Source organism: Sarcophilus harrisii, chromosome 2 (genome assembly GCF_902635505.1).
Source record: "Sarcophilus harrisii chromosome 2, mSarHar1.11, whole genome shotgun sequence".
Taxonomy (NCBI): Eukaryota; Metazoa; Chordata; class Mammalia; order Dasyuromorphia; family Dasyuridae; genus Sarcophilus; species Sarcophilus harrisii.
Genome location: NC_045427.1, coordinates 566,310,011 through 566,323,394, shown reverse-complemented (window position 1 = coordinate 566,323,394; position 13,384 = coordinate 566,310,011). Strand labels below are relative to the sequence as shown.

The following is a 13,384-nucleotide window of genomic DNA, read 5'->3' as shown; positions in this document are numbered from 1 at the left end:
AACCAAATCAATTCCAATAGAGCAGTAATGAATTGAACCAGCTATACCCAGCGAAAGAACTCTGGGAGATGACTATGAACCACTACATAGAATTCCCAATCCCTCTATTTTTGTCTGCCTGCATTTTTTATTTCATTCACAAGTTAATTGTATACTATTTCAAAGTCTGACTCTTTTTGTACAGCAAAATAACTGTATGGACATGTATACATATATTGTATTTAACATATTTAACATGTATTGGTCAACCTGCCATCTTGGGGAGGCGGTGGGGGGAAGCAGGGGAAAAATTGGAACACAAGGTTTTGCAATTGTCAATGCTGAAAAATTACCCATGCATCTATCTTGTAAATAAAAAGCTATATAAAAAAAAAAAGAATGCTTGTTCCACATTGGCATGGGGCCACCAACAACTGCTCTTTGGGTCCAGTCATTGTTATTTGTTTGACTGAATTGGTGCCTTATGCTTGATCTCTTGACACTGGATGGTTCCAAGTGAAGGACTCAAAGGTCTTAGCAGAGAGATAGACATAACAGGCTCAATGAGATGGCCAAGGAAATACCCAAGATACAACAGCCAGTTTGATGGGAACACTCCCTTGAGCTACTATCAAGTTTAATAATAGGCAGTCTCTTGGCCTCATACTGCCTGGACATGTTTTCTAACAACTTAAAGGGAAGTGTCAACAAGAAGGCTCAGGCCCAGAGGTAGAAATTAATCCTTTTGAAGGGCTGGGCAACTGGACATTACGAGAAAAGTTACAGGGATCGTCTTGATGCTGATAGAAGAGAATGATGAAGCAGGACGTAATAATAACTTTGGACTATATTGACAGGTTAATACCCAGAGAATAGTGATCCTCTTCATAATAATGGAAGATGGAACAAAAGTGGGTCAAATATTGAGCAAGATGAATTGAAATTAGATATCAGAAAAAAATGACAAATGTTGTATGAAAATTACTGGAATCTCCTATCCTTAGAATTAGAGAATTTGTGGATCTTTAAGAAGAGATCCCTAATTTGTCTACCTTGAGTATTATACCTGTTGAAAGCAGGGAAATAGCTAAAAATAGATTTCAGATCTTTGATTCAATGAATGTTTACCAAGTGAATAAATTATTTACATTGAGTTAGCAGAGGAACTGACCTAAAGCCCTCCTTTCTATATGCAGAAAGAAGTCATCTTCAACTTCTAAAACTTTTCAGTTATAAGAAGGCTTGAAATTATGTTGTCTTTACTGACAATGACCAGTGAGCTAGAAATTGGTTCCTGTGAATATCCACCAACACCACTATTCACTCAAAGACTTTCAAATTACCTTTATTAAAATCTTTTTTTTTCTTTTCATTTTTTTATGAAACACCTCAAAACACTTTGCGGTCAGTTACACAGATCAGTAAAAGTAGTGACAACTCATAAGACACTCAACAAAGTTCAACAAATTCCAACCATTTACAAGCCGAAGCTTAAATTAACAAGATTTTTATAAGCTCAATAAATATGTTCTGGTCCAGTTCAAGTATAATTCAACAGATCACAGCCTCAGATATTTCACAAGTAGAAAACCCTGATGATACCGGCCCAATGCTACAACTACACTAAGCTAGTGTTCAAGCCAACAGTTTATTTGCTGAATTTCTGGGAGGGGGGAGCAGTGACTGAATATTGCTTTCTTTTGGGGGACAGGGTGGGTAGGAAGCTTGATTTTTTTTTTAAAAAAAGCAGGTCTTTGTAATATTAAAGCCTGAATTTGATTCAGGGAACAAATGTATCTATTGCTAAAAATGGTAAATGCTTTTGAGCCCCTTTTGGGGCACTTGGAAGTGATCAACAAACATTGCAGAAAAGCGCCTTTTAAACAGAGTAAGAACTTGCTTGGGCTGCTTTTAACACTGTACTGAGTTCAATACATAAAGAAATAAAAAGTGCAAATTATGAAGATTGGTGAAGAATCATGCCAATGGTATTGTATAAAAATATATATTATATATGTATATATGTACACATGTATATCTTGAAATCTTTTGTAAATAGGATCCTGATGGAGTAAAAGAGAAAAAAGCCTTAAGAAACATAGTTGGTGAACTAGTCTGTATCCCCACCCCCACCATGGACATAGTTTATTAGCAAGGAAGGCCAAAGAGTTCCTCGGGGGGAGCAGCCAGTACAAATTTCCACAGAAACCCTGCCATATGAAACAGGCAAAGGCAGGGGATTTTCTCACTTTGGGGGGAGAATGGACTGCAGAGGTGATCTTCTGCAATAGCTTTCTGATAGTGAGGGTGTAAAGTTTATCCCAATCTGGTTTAGTGAGTGACACAACCCTAGAAAAACTAAGAAATGTATCCCCTCCCCTCTCTGTGATGGCAAGATAGAGACATATGAGGTCAGGATATTTCCCAGAAAGGAAGGAACAGTTAGTGCTGAGGACATAGTACAAGCATTCCTTGTTCACAGGCTACCTTTGGCAACTGGATTCGTGATGTGTGGTGGCAGGAGAACAGGTCTGGATCGAGCCCCAGCCTCCAAACCCTTTCAGGTCTCTTAAAAACCAACTTTCCTGAGGTGCTAAAATGTTCTAACGACAAATTTGGCATTTCAGCTTTGGTAAAGCCCTGACCTGGACACGTCCAAACTGGTTTATTTTCCTTTAGTGCCTTCCTGAAACTTTCTCTCTTATACACACACAGGACTAACTCCTCTCTGGCTGCCTTTGTACAAAGTTTATTATTCCACACTCTTATCATGTTTATGGTGTTTGTATTATATTGGTAGTTCAGACCTGGACCTTGTGGCTGAAATGTTCACCGAGCTTTAATCTACCATAAGAAATTAATAATTCTCTCATTCTATGTCTGCCAGGGGTGATAAGACCAAAACTGCCTGCATTTTAAAGGACCAAGAAGATCAGATCAACTTTGCAGAAGTGTCTTAACTTTCAAGGGCAGAACAGAATGCCACTTTATACTGTTCTGAGTTTTACCCTCACAGAACTGGGAACCTTGCAAAAAGTATCCAGGAACAAAATTCCAAAATTACTGACTCACTGGCCAGGGACCACGTAGCAACTGAGCAAGCTTCTGGCCCAGGAAGATGAAATCTATCAAATGTAGGAATGACCCTTTTGGCCACCTTAGATCTGCCAAGAGTTTGAGTAGAAATTGTTAAATTACTCATGGCAAGAAGCTTCAAAGAGGATCATCCCCAGCTAGCTATGGATTCCCCCTAATCCAGGTGCAAAGGGCCACCAAGACAAACCCTCAAGAGCTAGACTTAAGTTCAGCAACCTCTTTCTTCCTCAGCAAGTCCCAAAGCTCAAGGAGGCATCTTCAAATCAGTGGGTTGGGAGGTTTTTGAAAAGAATGCAACTCAGACACCCCAGCATGCAGGCACCTTCGGGTGAGTCAAGGACAGAATCTTGGCTGGCAGTTTCATTGTTTTGGTGTTTCTCAATCGGACTCCAAGCACCACTTTAAGGCAGTCATTTGTCCCCGACACACACCAACTGCTATTTTAGCTGGAGGCAGAGGAAGTGTATGCTTCATTGTAATCCAACTGAATCCATACCAAATCCACTTTCCAAAGTAAAAAACAGGCCCTCATTTCTCCTCAAAATGGGGTGAAGGAAGGGAGTGGAAAGAAGAAAGGGATTAATTTGGAGGGAAATTATCTGAGCTTTCAGAAGGAAGGTTTTGTTGGGTGTCTTTCAAAGCCTGTTTCGTTTTAATTTAAGACATAAAGCTGATGAACTTTCAGAATAACTGAATGAAAGATCTTTAAAAACAGGTTACTAAAAATGGTGGCTTGGCCAGACATTTGGAGAATGAAATAGATTTAATCAGGCTCCTTGAGAATTTATCCCTTGCCTTTCTTGGTGATGTCTGCTCTAGCTCTAGAGCTCTGAGCACTCTAGCTGGGCTATCCCAAGCCATGAACAGCAAGCAGAGAGATCAATACTATTTCATTCAAGTAAGTTTTACATTGACATTTTTCTTTGAGGACCTCCCCCGGATAACCCACCCTTCTTTTGGCCTGATGTGTTATATCCCATCAAGAATTTAAACCTTGTTAAAAATCCCTGAGGAGTCAGATTTTATGAAAAGGAAAAGGATGTGGGCACAGAACGCAAGGAGAGTCAGGCGAGAATCTGAAAAAAGGTTTGAGAGAGACAGAAACACACACGCACACATACAGAGAGGACATGCAGCTCTGCCTGCTCGGCGTGCCAGGACTGATTAGTTGTGGGAACAGTTGGGGGAGCATTTTGACTGGTTCTCTGGGCCGGGACCCAAAAAACATGTCCTTTGCTTTCCTTCCTCAAGACGAAGGAGAAGATGCAGCAGGCTTGACTTGGAGATCAGGAAGGGTACCACTGGCAGTCCTTCATTTCTACTCTTCTTGCTTCCGAGGGGTCAGAGCTTTTTCCTCTCAAAGTGGGGCACAATTCCAATGCCACAGTCGTCTGGCTTGGGGCTGCTGCCCTGTTCGTTGCTCTTTAGGCCTTCCTCTGCCAGCTGGGACAAGTACTTCTGGGGTAGGAAGGAGAAGCAAATTCAGTTCCAGGAAGATGACTAAACAACCTGCTTTGGACTAGGCCCTGTGCTAGATGCTAGATAATAACAAATTATATATTGTATGGTGCTTGACAGTTACAAAATATATTTTTATCATCATTCAAACTCATTGTAACTCTTAAAGGTAAGTGGGATAGTCATTATTATCCCATTTTACAGCTATGAAAATTGAGACCAAGAAGTGTGTACAGGCCTAAAAACTCATGTGATGGACAAGTGGAAGATCCAGGACTACACTCTAACTGCCTAATTTCCAGTCCAGTGCTAGTAGATGTGGTGACTTGGTTTGCAATCAGGAAGGCCTGGGTTCAGATCCTATTTCTGATACTTATTAATTGTGTGACCATGGCCAAGCCAATCAGCCTATCTAAGCCCCAGTTGTGTCATCTAAAATAGGAATGATAATAGGAGTAATACCTCACAAGCTTAAGTTCAAATGTGATAATAATGTATGCAAAGTGCTTTAAACATTCTAAGGAGAATGTAATACAATTATGTTACATGCATGGTCAAATGCAATCATTGATTTTTTTTTTTTTTTTTTTTTTTTTTTTGCTTATATTTTCCTGAGCTGGGGCAGGTATATATCATGGGATGACTACAAAGTAGAAACAAAAGACAATAAAAATTTTCTCTCTCTCTCTCTCTCTCTCTCTCTTTTTTTTTTTTTTTTTTAAGAAAAAGTGTTTCAGGAACTTACATTCTGCAAGAGCCCCAGAGATCAACAGCATCTGAATTTCCAATTATTTACAGAACATCTTCAGCTTGATGTCCTACTGATATTTTAAAATTCCTTTGTCTAAAACTTATCCTTTTCCCTAAAATTGTTAATACTCTGGACTTTACTCTTTTTGTCGATGGCACAACTGCCCTATTTCTTAAACTTCATGATTATTTTTCCTCCCCTTTACTTCCTAAATCTAATCACCTGCCAAGTCCCGTTTATTCAATCTCTTACATCTATTTTTTCTTCTTTCTCCTCCCAGCCTTGCTCCTAGACTCCAGACTTCAAACTATATCTCTGCTAATATGTCATCCTTCACCCTAGAAGCAACCAATAATCTGTAAAGTCCACCTCTTGCTCCCATTGGTGAGTGCCTCCATTGTGTGGAAGGGCTCAGGCTTGCCTTCTCCAAGCTTTTGATTCTCTGGACTTTTGCCACAGAAACTCTTCACTCTGGAAATTCATTTCAACCCTGGACTTCTCACATTGGAAATATTCCTCTAGCCTCTTCCTCTGATTGGCTAGCTTCTCCTAGAGCTTTCTTAAAATGAAAGGCCAGTCATATCTTCATTCCTTTCCAGTTTGCTCTCCTGACTTTCTAAACTTTTTCTACCATGCCTCGATGTAAGTATTCTCTCATCTCTCCACCACCAGCTCTATCCTTTACAGCTTCCATTTATGTGTTATTTTCTCTCATTAAAATGTAAGCTCCTTGAGAACAGAAACTGTATTTCTTTCTGTTTATATCTGTATTCATAACATTTAGCAGAATGTTTGGCAAATAGTAAAAACTTAATAAGTTCTTATTGATTTGCATTTCTAATGGAGCAGTAATGAACTGAACTAGCTGTACCCAGAAAAAGAACTCTGGGAGATGACTAAAAACCATTACATTGAATTCCCAATCCCTATATTTATGTACACCTGCATTTTTGATTTCCTTCACAAGCTAATTGTACAATAATTCAGAGTCTGATTCTTTTTGTACAGCAAAATAATGTTTTGGTCATGTATACTTATTGTGTATCTAAGTTATATTTTAATATATTTAACATCTACTGGTCATCCTGCCATTTAGGGGAGGGGGTGGGGGGGGTAAGAGGTGATAAATTGGAACAAGAGGTTTGGCAATTGTTAATGCTGTAAAGTTACCCATGTATATATCCTGTAAATAAAAGGCTATTAAATAAAAAAAAAAAGTTCTTATTGATTTGATATGATTTCAAAACTAAGTCCCCACTCCTGGTATTCTTCTCCTTTCCAGTTCCCTTCTGTGGGTTATCTTCCTCTATTAGAAAGTAAACTCCTTGGGGGAAGGAGTTTTTTTTTTTTACCAGGTATTTAAATCCCTAGTGTTTATTTATTTATTAGTACAATATTTGGCACATATTGAGGACTTAACAAATGATTCTTTGCAGGAGTTATTTTTATATTTATTGGTATTTAAATCCTAGCTGTTTATTATCATAGTGCCTGAAACATATTAAGAATATACTTGAGAAATATTTACTTAATACATATTTAAGAAATGCTTGTTTCTTTCTTTCCTTTTTTCCTTTCTTTCTTTTCCTTCCTTCCTTCTTTCCTTCCTTCCTTCCCTCCCTCCTTCCCTCTCTCCTTTCTTCCTTCCTTCTATTCCCATTATCCCCTTAGTGAAGGATTAGACTACATAGCTTCATTGCAAGTCTTCCAACCCACTTTAATTCTTCACATTACTGCCAAAATAGTTTTTTTTTTTTAATGCACAGACCTATATTATTCCTCTGCTTAGAAATCTTCTTTGGCTCCCTAGTATCTCCCAAGTAAAGTTCAGACTCCTTTGCTTGTCATTCAAGGCCCTCCACAACTTGCCACCTCCTTAACATTCAGCTTCATCTCCTGTTACTCACCAGACACATTTGGATTTCTTGGTCAGATCGATCAAATCTGCCCAGAACATACAATGAACTTTCATCCCTTTATGCCATTGCCTCAGCCTATCCCACATAAAAAGTTAATAGCAAAGTGCCAAAACAGCTTTTCTTTATTATTGCTCTTTGCGCTGATTTCTGAGTCCTTTACTAGATTATAAATCCTCACACTTAGGACTCTTTCTTCTCTAAATTTTGTTATCTTTCCAATGCTTGACCACAATACCCTGCATACAGAAGCAACTTACTAAATGTCTATTGATGCACTGTTCCTTTGATATTACTCTACTTTTTCAGACATTATCTTGTACTAGTTTCCAAATTCCTTTTCAGTTCTAAGTCATAAGATCTATGTATAGTCAATGCTTATGGGTTTTATTTGGTTTGAGTTTTGTCTTTATATTCTTGACATTTAGACAAGTTCTTGGAATATAATATGTGCTTAGTAAATGCCTGTTGACCGACTGCATTTATATTTCCATAAATCTCTCTTCTCTTTGGATCAAGATGATCCCTAGTTAAAGAATGGCATGTTACTGAGAAGTCGGTAAAATTTACTTCATGTCCTATCTTCAAACTAACTTCTAAAATATCTGCCAAAATCTTTTGACCAGGGAGATGCATGTTTTAAAGAGAAAAGAAACTGTGAAGTCACTCTTTAGTCAAATAGCCTTGTCCCTTCTTGAAAGGCAACTGGGACAAGTAGGAATGGGCTGTTTTGTTAGGAAGAGACACAGTTTAAGGCTTTTGTCACTTATTTGCTATTAAGATAGTAAACAGGCCCAATAAGCATTATAGATCTTAATGGAGACTTTGACCCTAATTCCTTAACATTATTAATAATTTGGCTGTTTATTGCTGTTGTTGGGGGTGTTTATTTTTGGGCTTTTTTTTTTTAATATTTGAGAGGTTTTCTTATGCTTGGGCATTTTGCTTTGGTATAATGAGGGATAGTAAGAAAAGTGGCGATTCTTCATCCAGTGCTCTGATTCTACCAACAAGTTAGTTATAGTAATGGACTAGAAGTCAAAAGTGTCCATTTATTTGTCTGTATGACTCAAGGCAAATCTCTTTTATTTCTCTGAACCTTAGTTTCTTCAATTGTAAAAAAAATGATAATTTATCTCCTGTTCCTATTAGTGAATTCCCCCTAGAGTCTCCATTATATGGAAAAGCCCAACATTGACCCAAGGAAGGAATTTGAAATTTTTTTTAAATGAGTATCAAAAACTTTTTAGAAATGCTCTGAGGGTCAAATTAGAAAATGCACTTGTCAGTGCTTTATAAATCTAAAGCATTATATATAAATGTTAGGGTATATTATTATCCAAAAGTACATACCACAATGAAGGGGATGGATAGAAACTACAAATGAGTAAGTCAACAGAGCTATTTGGAAGATATATTCACATATAGCCATTCACCAAATATAGGCTATGGTACAAAGATGATGTAAGAGGATGACTTTTCTAAGTCTCTTTATGCTTCCTGGGTACTAGGGCCTAGCAAATACTATTTGTTTACAGGATTATAACTGGATCCATCTGTGGTTTATTGGTCTCCTTGGAGCTATAACAAGAGTGCATTTAATCAGTCTACCATACTTGTCAGTCTACCTGACCATTTAGTCAGTCTACCCTAAAGACCACTGAAAGAATAAAGCAGCCCCCTGACTCTAGTCCCCACTGCTTCTACTGATCAGGTCATAACTCTCCCTTCTCCTCCTTTTCTCCCCTATCGGTACCAGTACTGGACTGCACACAGGCACACACACTCTCTATTGCATACAGAGGAAGCCAGGGTTAATCATACTGTGTCTTTTCTAAGCGAGGAGAAAGCTGATACCTGCTCTTCTGTCTTGCATGTTTTACACATACAATTGGGGGGGGGGTGTTAAAAGGGTGGCAAGATTACACAAAAAATATCCTGAAAATTGTAGCCCTAGAAAACTATACTGAGGAGGATGCTCGGGTGCCTTTGAAAGAAGAATATAAACTATATTGAATTAGAGCTGAAAATTTTAGTAAACTTCAGGAACTCATTAACTCCTCATCACGCCCATTTCATGTGCCTGCTTAAAAATCTGCCCAGGAGTCCAGTATCATAAGAACCTTTCCAAATTGCTTTGGAAAGATGGTGGGGTAGCCCAGAGAAACAGCCCTGTGGTCATACTGCCACCTCTTTTGGAGGTAGAGAGTAAAGGAAAAGGTGAAGGACAGATGTAGTTCGAGAAGGTAACTAACCAAGAACTATCCAGTTCAATTCAAGTGGGACAGGCTATAACCATAAACTATCTCTGACCATAAGGGAGGCTTGGGTTGGGCAGCAGGAGCACAGCACCATTCACTCATTTACTCACTTATTTATAAAAAAAAAAACCTTACTAGTCAGCTGTGTTGTGAAGAGCACTGTGCTCAGTTATTGAGGGCTATTCAGATTTTATAAAAAGCATCATTCCTGCCCACATGAAGCTTATGGTTCTCTAGAATTCTGAAGATCCCTTAACTTGAAAGCAGCTGTATTCAGGAATGAAATGAAGATGGCAAATTATTTCAGGTTTTTGGACAAGGATCAAATAGCCCTTCACAAACTGTGATGCTAATTGTCAGTTGGCCAAAACTCAGGAAGCTGTTAACATTCTCCTTGGTACTTGGCCTGCAATTAGGATAAGCTGCCACAGGTCACACTAGTGGTGCCTTTAGGTGAGATCACATAACCCAAGCAGTCTGGAGTAGAAATAGCTACAGGTCTCTTGTGGCTTGAGAGTTTCCTGGCCTGCTTTCTACTAAACAGGTGTAAAAGGGGACTCCAGCTAATATCAGAAGCCAACTTGTCAGAACACAGGACACAGCAGGGTTGTTAAGCAGAAATATATAGTTAGGCTATATGGGCCTTTAAAGAATCATCCGACAACCTAAGATTCTGGTAAGAATGAAATTGTTAATTTTTTAGAAGAATTGTTTTGTGGAAATTGAACAATGAATAATATTAATTTTAAAGAATGGTAACAGTTGCTGGCACTATAATAAATCTAACTTAAGGTTTGCAAAGCACTTTACATACATCATTTCTTTTGATCCTCACCACCATTGCTTTTTAGACTTTTTGGTCTCAGGACTTCTTTATACTCTTAAAAATATCAAAGATCATTCCCTAAAGAACGTGTGTTTATATGCATTATATCTATCAATGTTTGCCATATTAGAAATTAAAACATCTTAATATTATTGTAAATAGGCCTTATAGGTCCCCTAAAAGGATCTTGGAAACTCCCAGGGGATCTTGGATGACACTTTGAGAATTGTTGATCAAAACAGTCTTGTAGATAATTATCCTCAACCCTATTTTACTGATTAGAAAATTGCAACTTAGAAAGATTAAGTGACATGCCTAGAATCAAATGACAGCATAGACTGCTTTCAAATCTATGTTTCTCTTGACTCCTAACCCAGCATTCTTTCTATGATATCACATACTCTCTGTCAGGGGATCTCACACTTTTCCCTTTTGTCTCAGAGGCTCAAATTGTGTTTTCATTTCGCCTCTTCCTGCCTTGTCATGGAGCAGGTACTCTGATTGTTGTGATATTCAGATACTCATATCCCTTCTAATCTGTGGATAAGTTCTGTTTTTAAACATGACTATTTTCTTTTCTTTTTTTTCCCTCTGAGGCAATCAGGAATAAGTGACTTGCCCACAGTGGTAAGGGTGTGAGACCAGATTTGAATTCACTCAGGACCTCCTGACTTCAGGGCTGGTGCTCTATCCACTGTACAACCTAGCTGCCCTTATTTTCTAACCTATAATAACTTTCTTGTTGGAGAAGGAAGAAGGAAACTTGCTATGAGTCTTGTAGCTACCAGTTAACTTAGAGTTGAATAAGTGAATTGACTTGTCATTTGCAGTCTGCAGAATCCTGTAGGAATTGTTAGCAATGGATTTTAATGTCATGATTCCCTTTCCAACCTGCAACAGTTTGTTTCCTAATTTAGTGTAAAAAGCTCTAAATTTGGAGTTGGAAGACTATAATCCCATCTCTGTTCCTTCCTGTGTATGTGGCCTTGGAAAAATCTTCCCTGGGTCTCTTGGCTTCCTCGTTTGTAAAAGAAAGAGGCTAGACTGCATGACCTTTGGGTTCCTTTCAGCTCAATTCAACAAACTATTATTCTTCTAACTAAAGTGTCTTGATGCTACTGATTTCCCACGGAGTAAACCTGGCATTTAATTGGGGGGTGGGAATGCAGAGATGACCTTCTAAGACACCCTTAGAATCAAGGGCATCTCTCTGATAAACTAGTATGCATCTTCTTCGTAAGGAACCAGTTAGGTGTGTTTTGGGCTATGTATGGCAGACTAGGGCAGACACATACTTGCTTTCCTCACTAAGTATCGGCTTCCTGTGGTTTTCACAAGGGAAGGAGAAATGAAAAGGGAGAAGGCAGGATGTCCTATCCTGCCTCAGTGGGGAGGGTGCCCTATTTCTCCCCCCCCCACACCAAAGTATCCCACCATCTCAGGGGAGAGGATGTCCTATCACACTTCTGGGGAGAGGATGCTCTATCCTGCTGGGATATCCCACCACCTCTGGGAAGAGGATGCCCTCTTCTGCCTCAGGGGAAAGGATGCCCTATCCCACCTCAGGGGAGAGGATGTTCTACCTCACCTCTGGGGAGAGCCCAGGGCCCTGTAGCATAGAGAAGACAGCACCTCTCCGGTCAACAAAGCCTCTTTCTTACCTGGAGGTTTCTGTAGTGGATAGAACTGCGACAGTGGCTTGTCTTTGCTGTCTCTTCATTAGTGTAGAAAAGACCACACAACTTGCAATAAAACCCCGTCCTGGGCACCACAAACTCCACTCCTGTGCAAGAACAGGGAAGGGAAAACATTAGAAATATGGCCCACTCTTGTCCCCAGTTCCTGGTTAGCCTTTGAGGACAAAGATTGACTTGGGCCTGGCCAGGGTCCTGCCTAGTTTTTGTATATCTCTAGGGAAAACAAGGATAATTCCTATTTGTATAATGCTTTCATGTTTGCAATTACTTACTTTTACATTCATCATTTTGCTTAATCCTCACCTGGGAATAAGATAGCCACTATCTCCCTTTTACAAATGAAAAAATGAATTTTCAACAAGATGTAATTTAACCAAAGTCACTCCCTTTAAGATGTCATTCCTTATTCCCCTGACCTGATACGATCTCTCCTTTTACGTAATTCCCATAGCACTTTGTACTTCTCCCAAGGTCTTATCACTCCTTTTCTGATATTATGGTCACTTGTGCTTTACCTTATCTTTCTTGACTAATTTGTAGGCTCACTGAGGGAAAGGATTGAGACACATTTATTCCCTATGACACTCCCTATATTGAGTCACATTTATTCCCTATAACATTCCCTATAGCACTCTGCCTAAAAATAGCTAGCATTTACAAAGCAGTTTAAAGATTTGCATAACACATGATAAATAAACATATATATACATACATATACACACATATATAATTATAATAAATTTTCATTTACAATATACATTTATATTATACATTTTATCCTCAAAACAATCCTGAGAAATAGGCACTACTATGACTCTCACTTTATAAATGAGGAAACCAAGGCAAATTTTGGTTAAGTGACCTGCTCAAGATCTCACAACTAATAAATGTCTATGACTGGATGTAAACTCAGGTATTCCTGACTTTAGGTCCACAGCTCTTTCTACCCAAGTCTGAGAAAATTTAAGTGACTTGCCAGAGCCATACAACCAGTAACTTGAGTACTCTATACATTCTGCCATTATGATTAGTAAATGGTAGAAAGAGCTTTGCTTTGGGCTCAGTCGGAAGAATTGGGTTCTAATACATATATAACAGGAATTCAAAAATTATAAAGTACTATACAAATATAAAGGTTGGTAAACTCCCTAGATCTTCTTTCATGGCTGTGTTTATTCCATTTTCAGGAAAGAAAACCCTGCAGTCATCAGAAGACACCTGCTTTTCATCTCTATTATCTCTAATACTTTCATCTTCAGGATCTGAGATATATCATTGCCATGACTGTATATGGTAGAAAATAAATATGGGCGACAATAAGATCATCCATAGGACAAAGCTTCTGGGGTCTTCTGGCACTAGGCAGGGAGAGTTATCTCAAATTAAAATGGCTCTAAGGC

At 38.7% G+C, this 13,384-nt stretch overlaps 1 protein-coding gene across 1 annotated transcript in view; it reads right to left on the bottom strand.

The window, feature by feature from the left end:
- Positions 1 to 1,308: 1,308 nt before the first annotated feature.
- RBM20 (RNA binding motif protein 20) overlaps positions 1,309 to 13,384 on the bottom strand; it is a 239,826-nt gene continuing 227,750 nt past the window's right edge. The window contains exons 13-14 of the mRNA XM_031955834.1: positions 11,949 to 12,070; positions 1,309 to 4,533 (exon numbers count right to left, since the gene is read on the bottom strand). Coding sequence (XP_031811694.1) covers positions 4,417 to 4,533; positions 11,949 to 12,070 — 239 coding nt within the window. The 3' untranslated portion in view covers positions 1,309 to 4,416. The remainder of the gene's footprint in view (positions 4,534 to 11,948; positions 12,071 to 13,384) is intronic.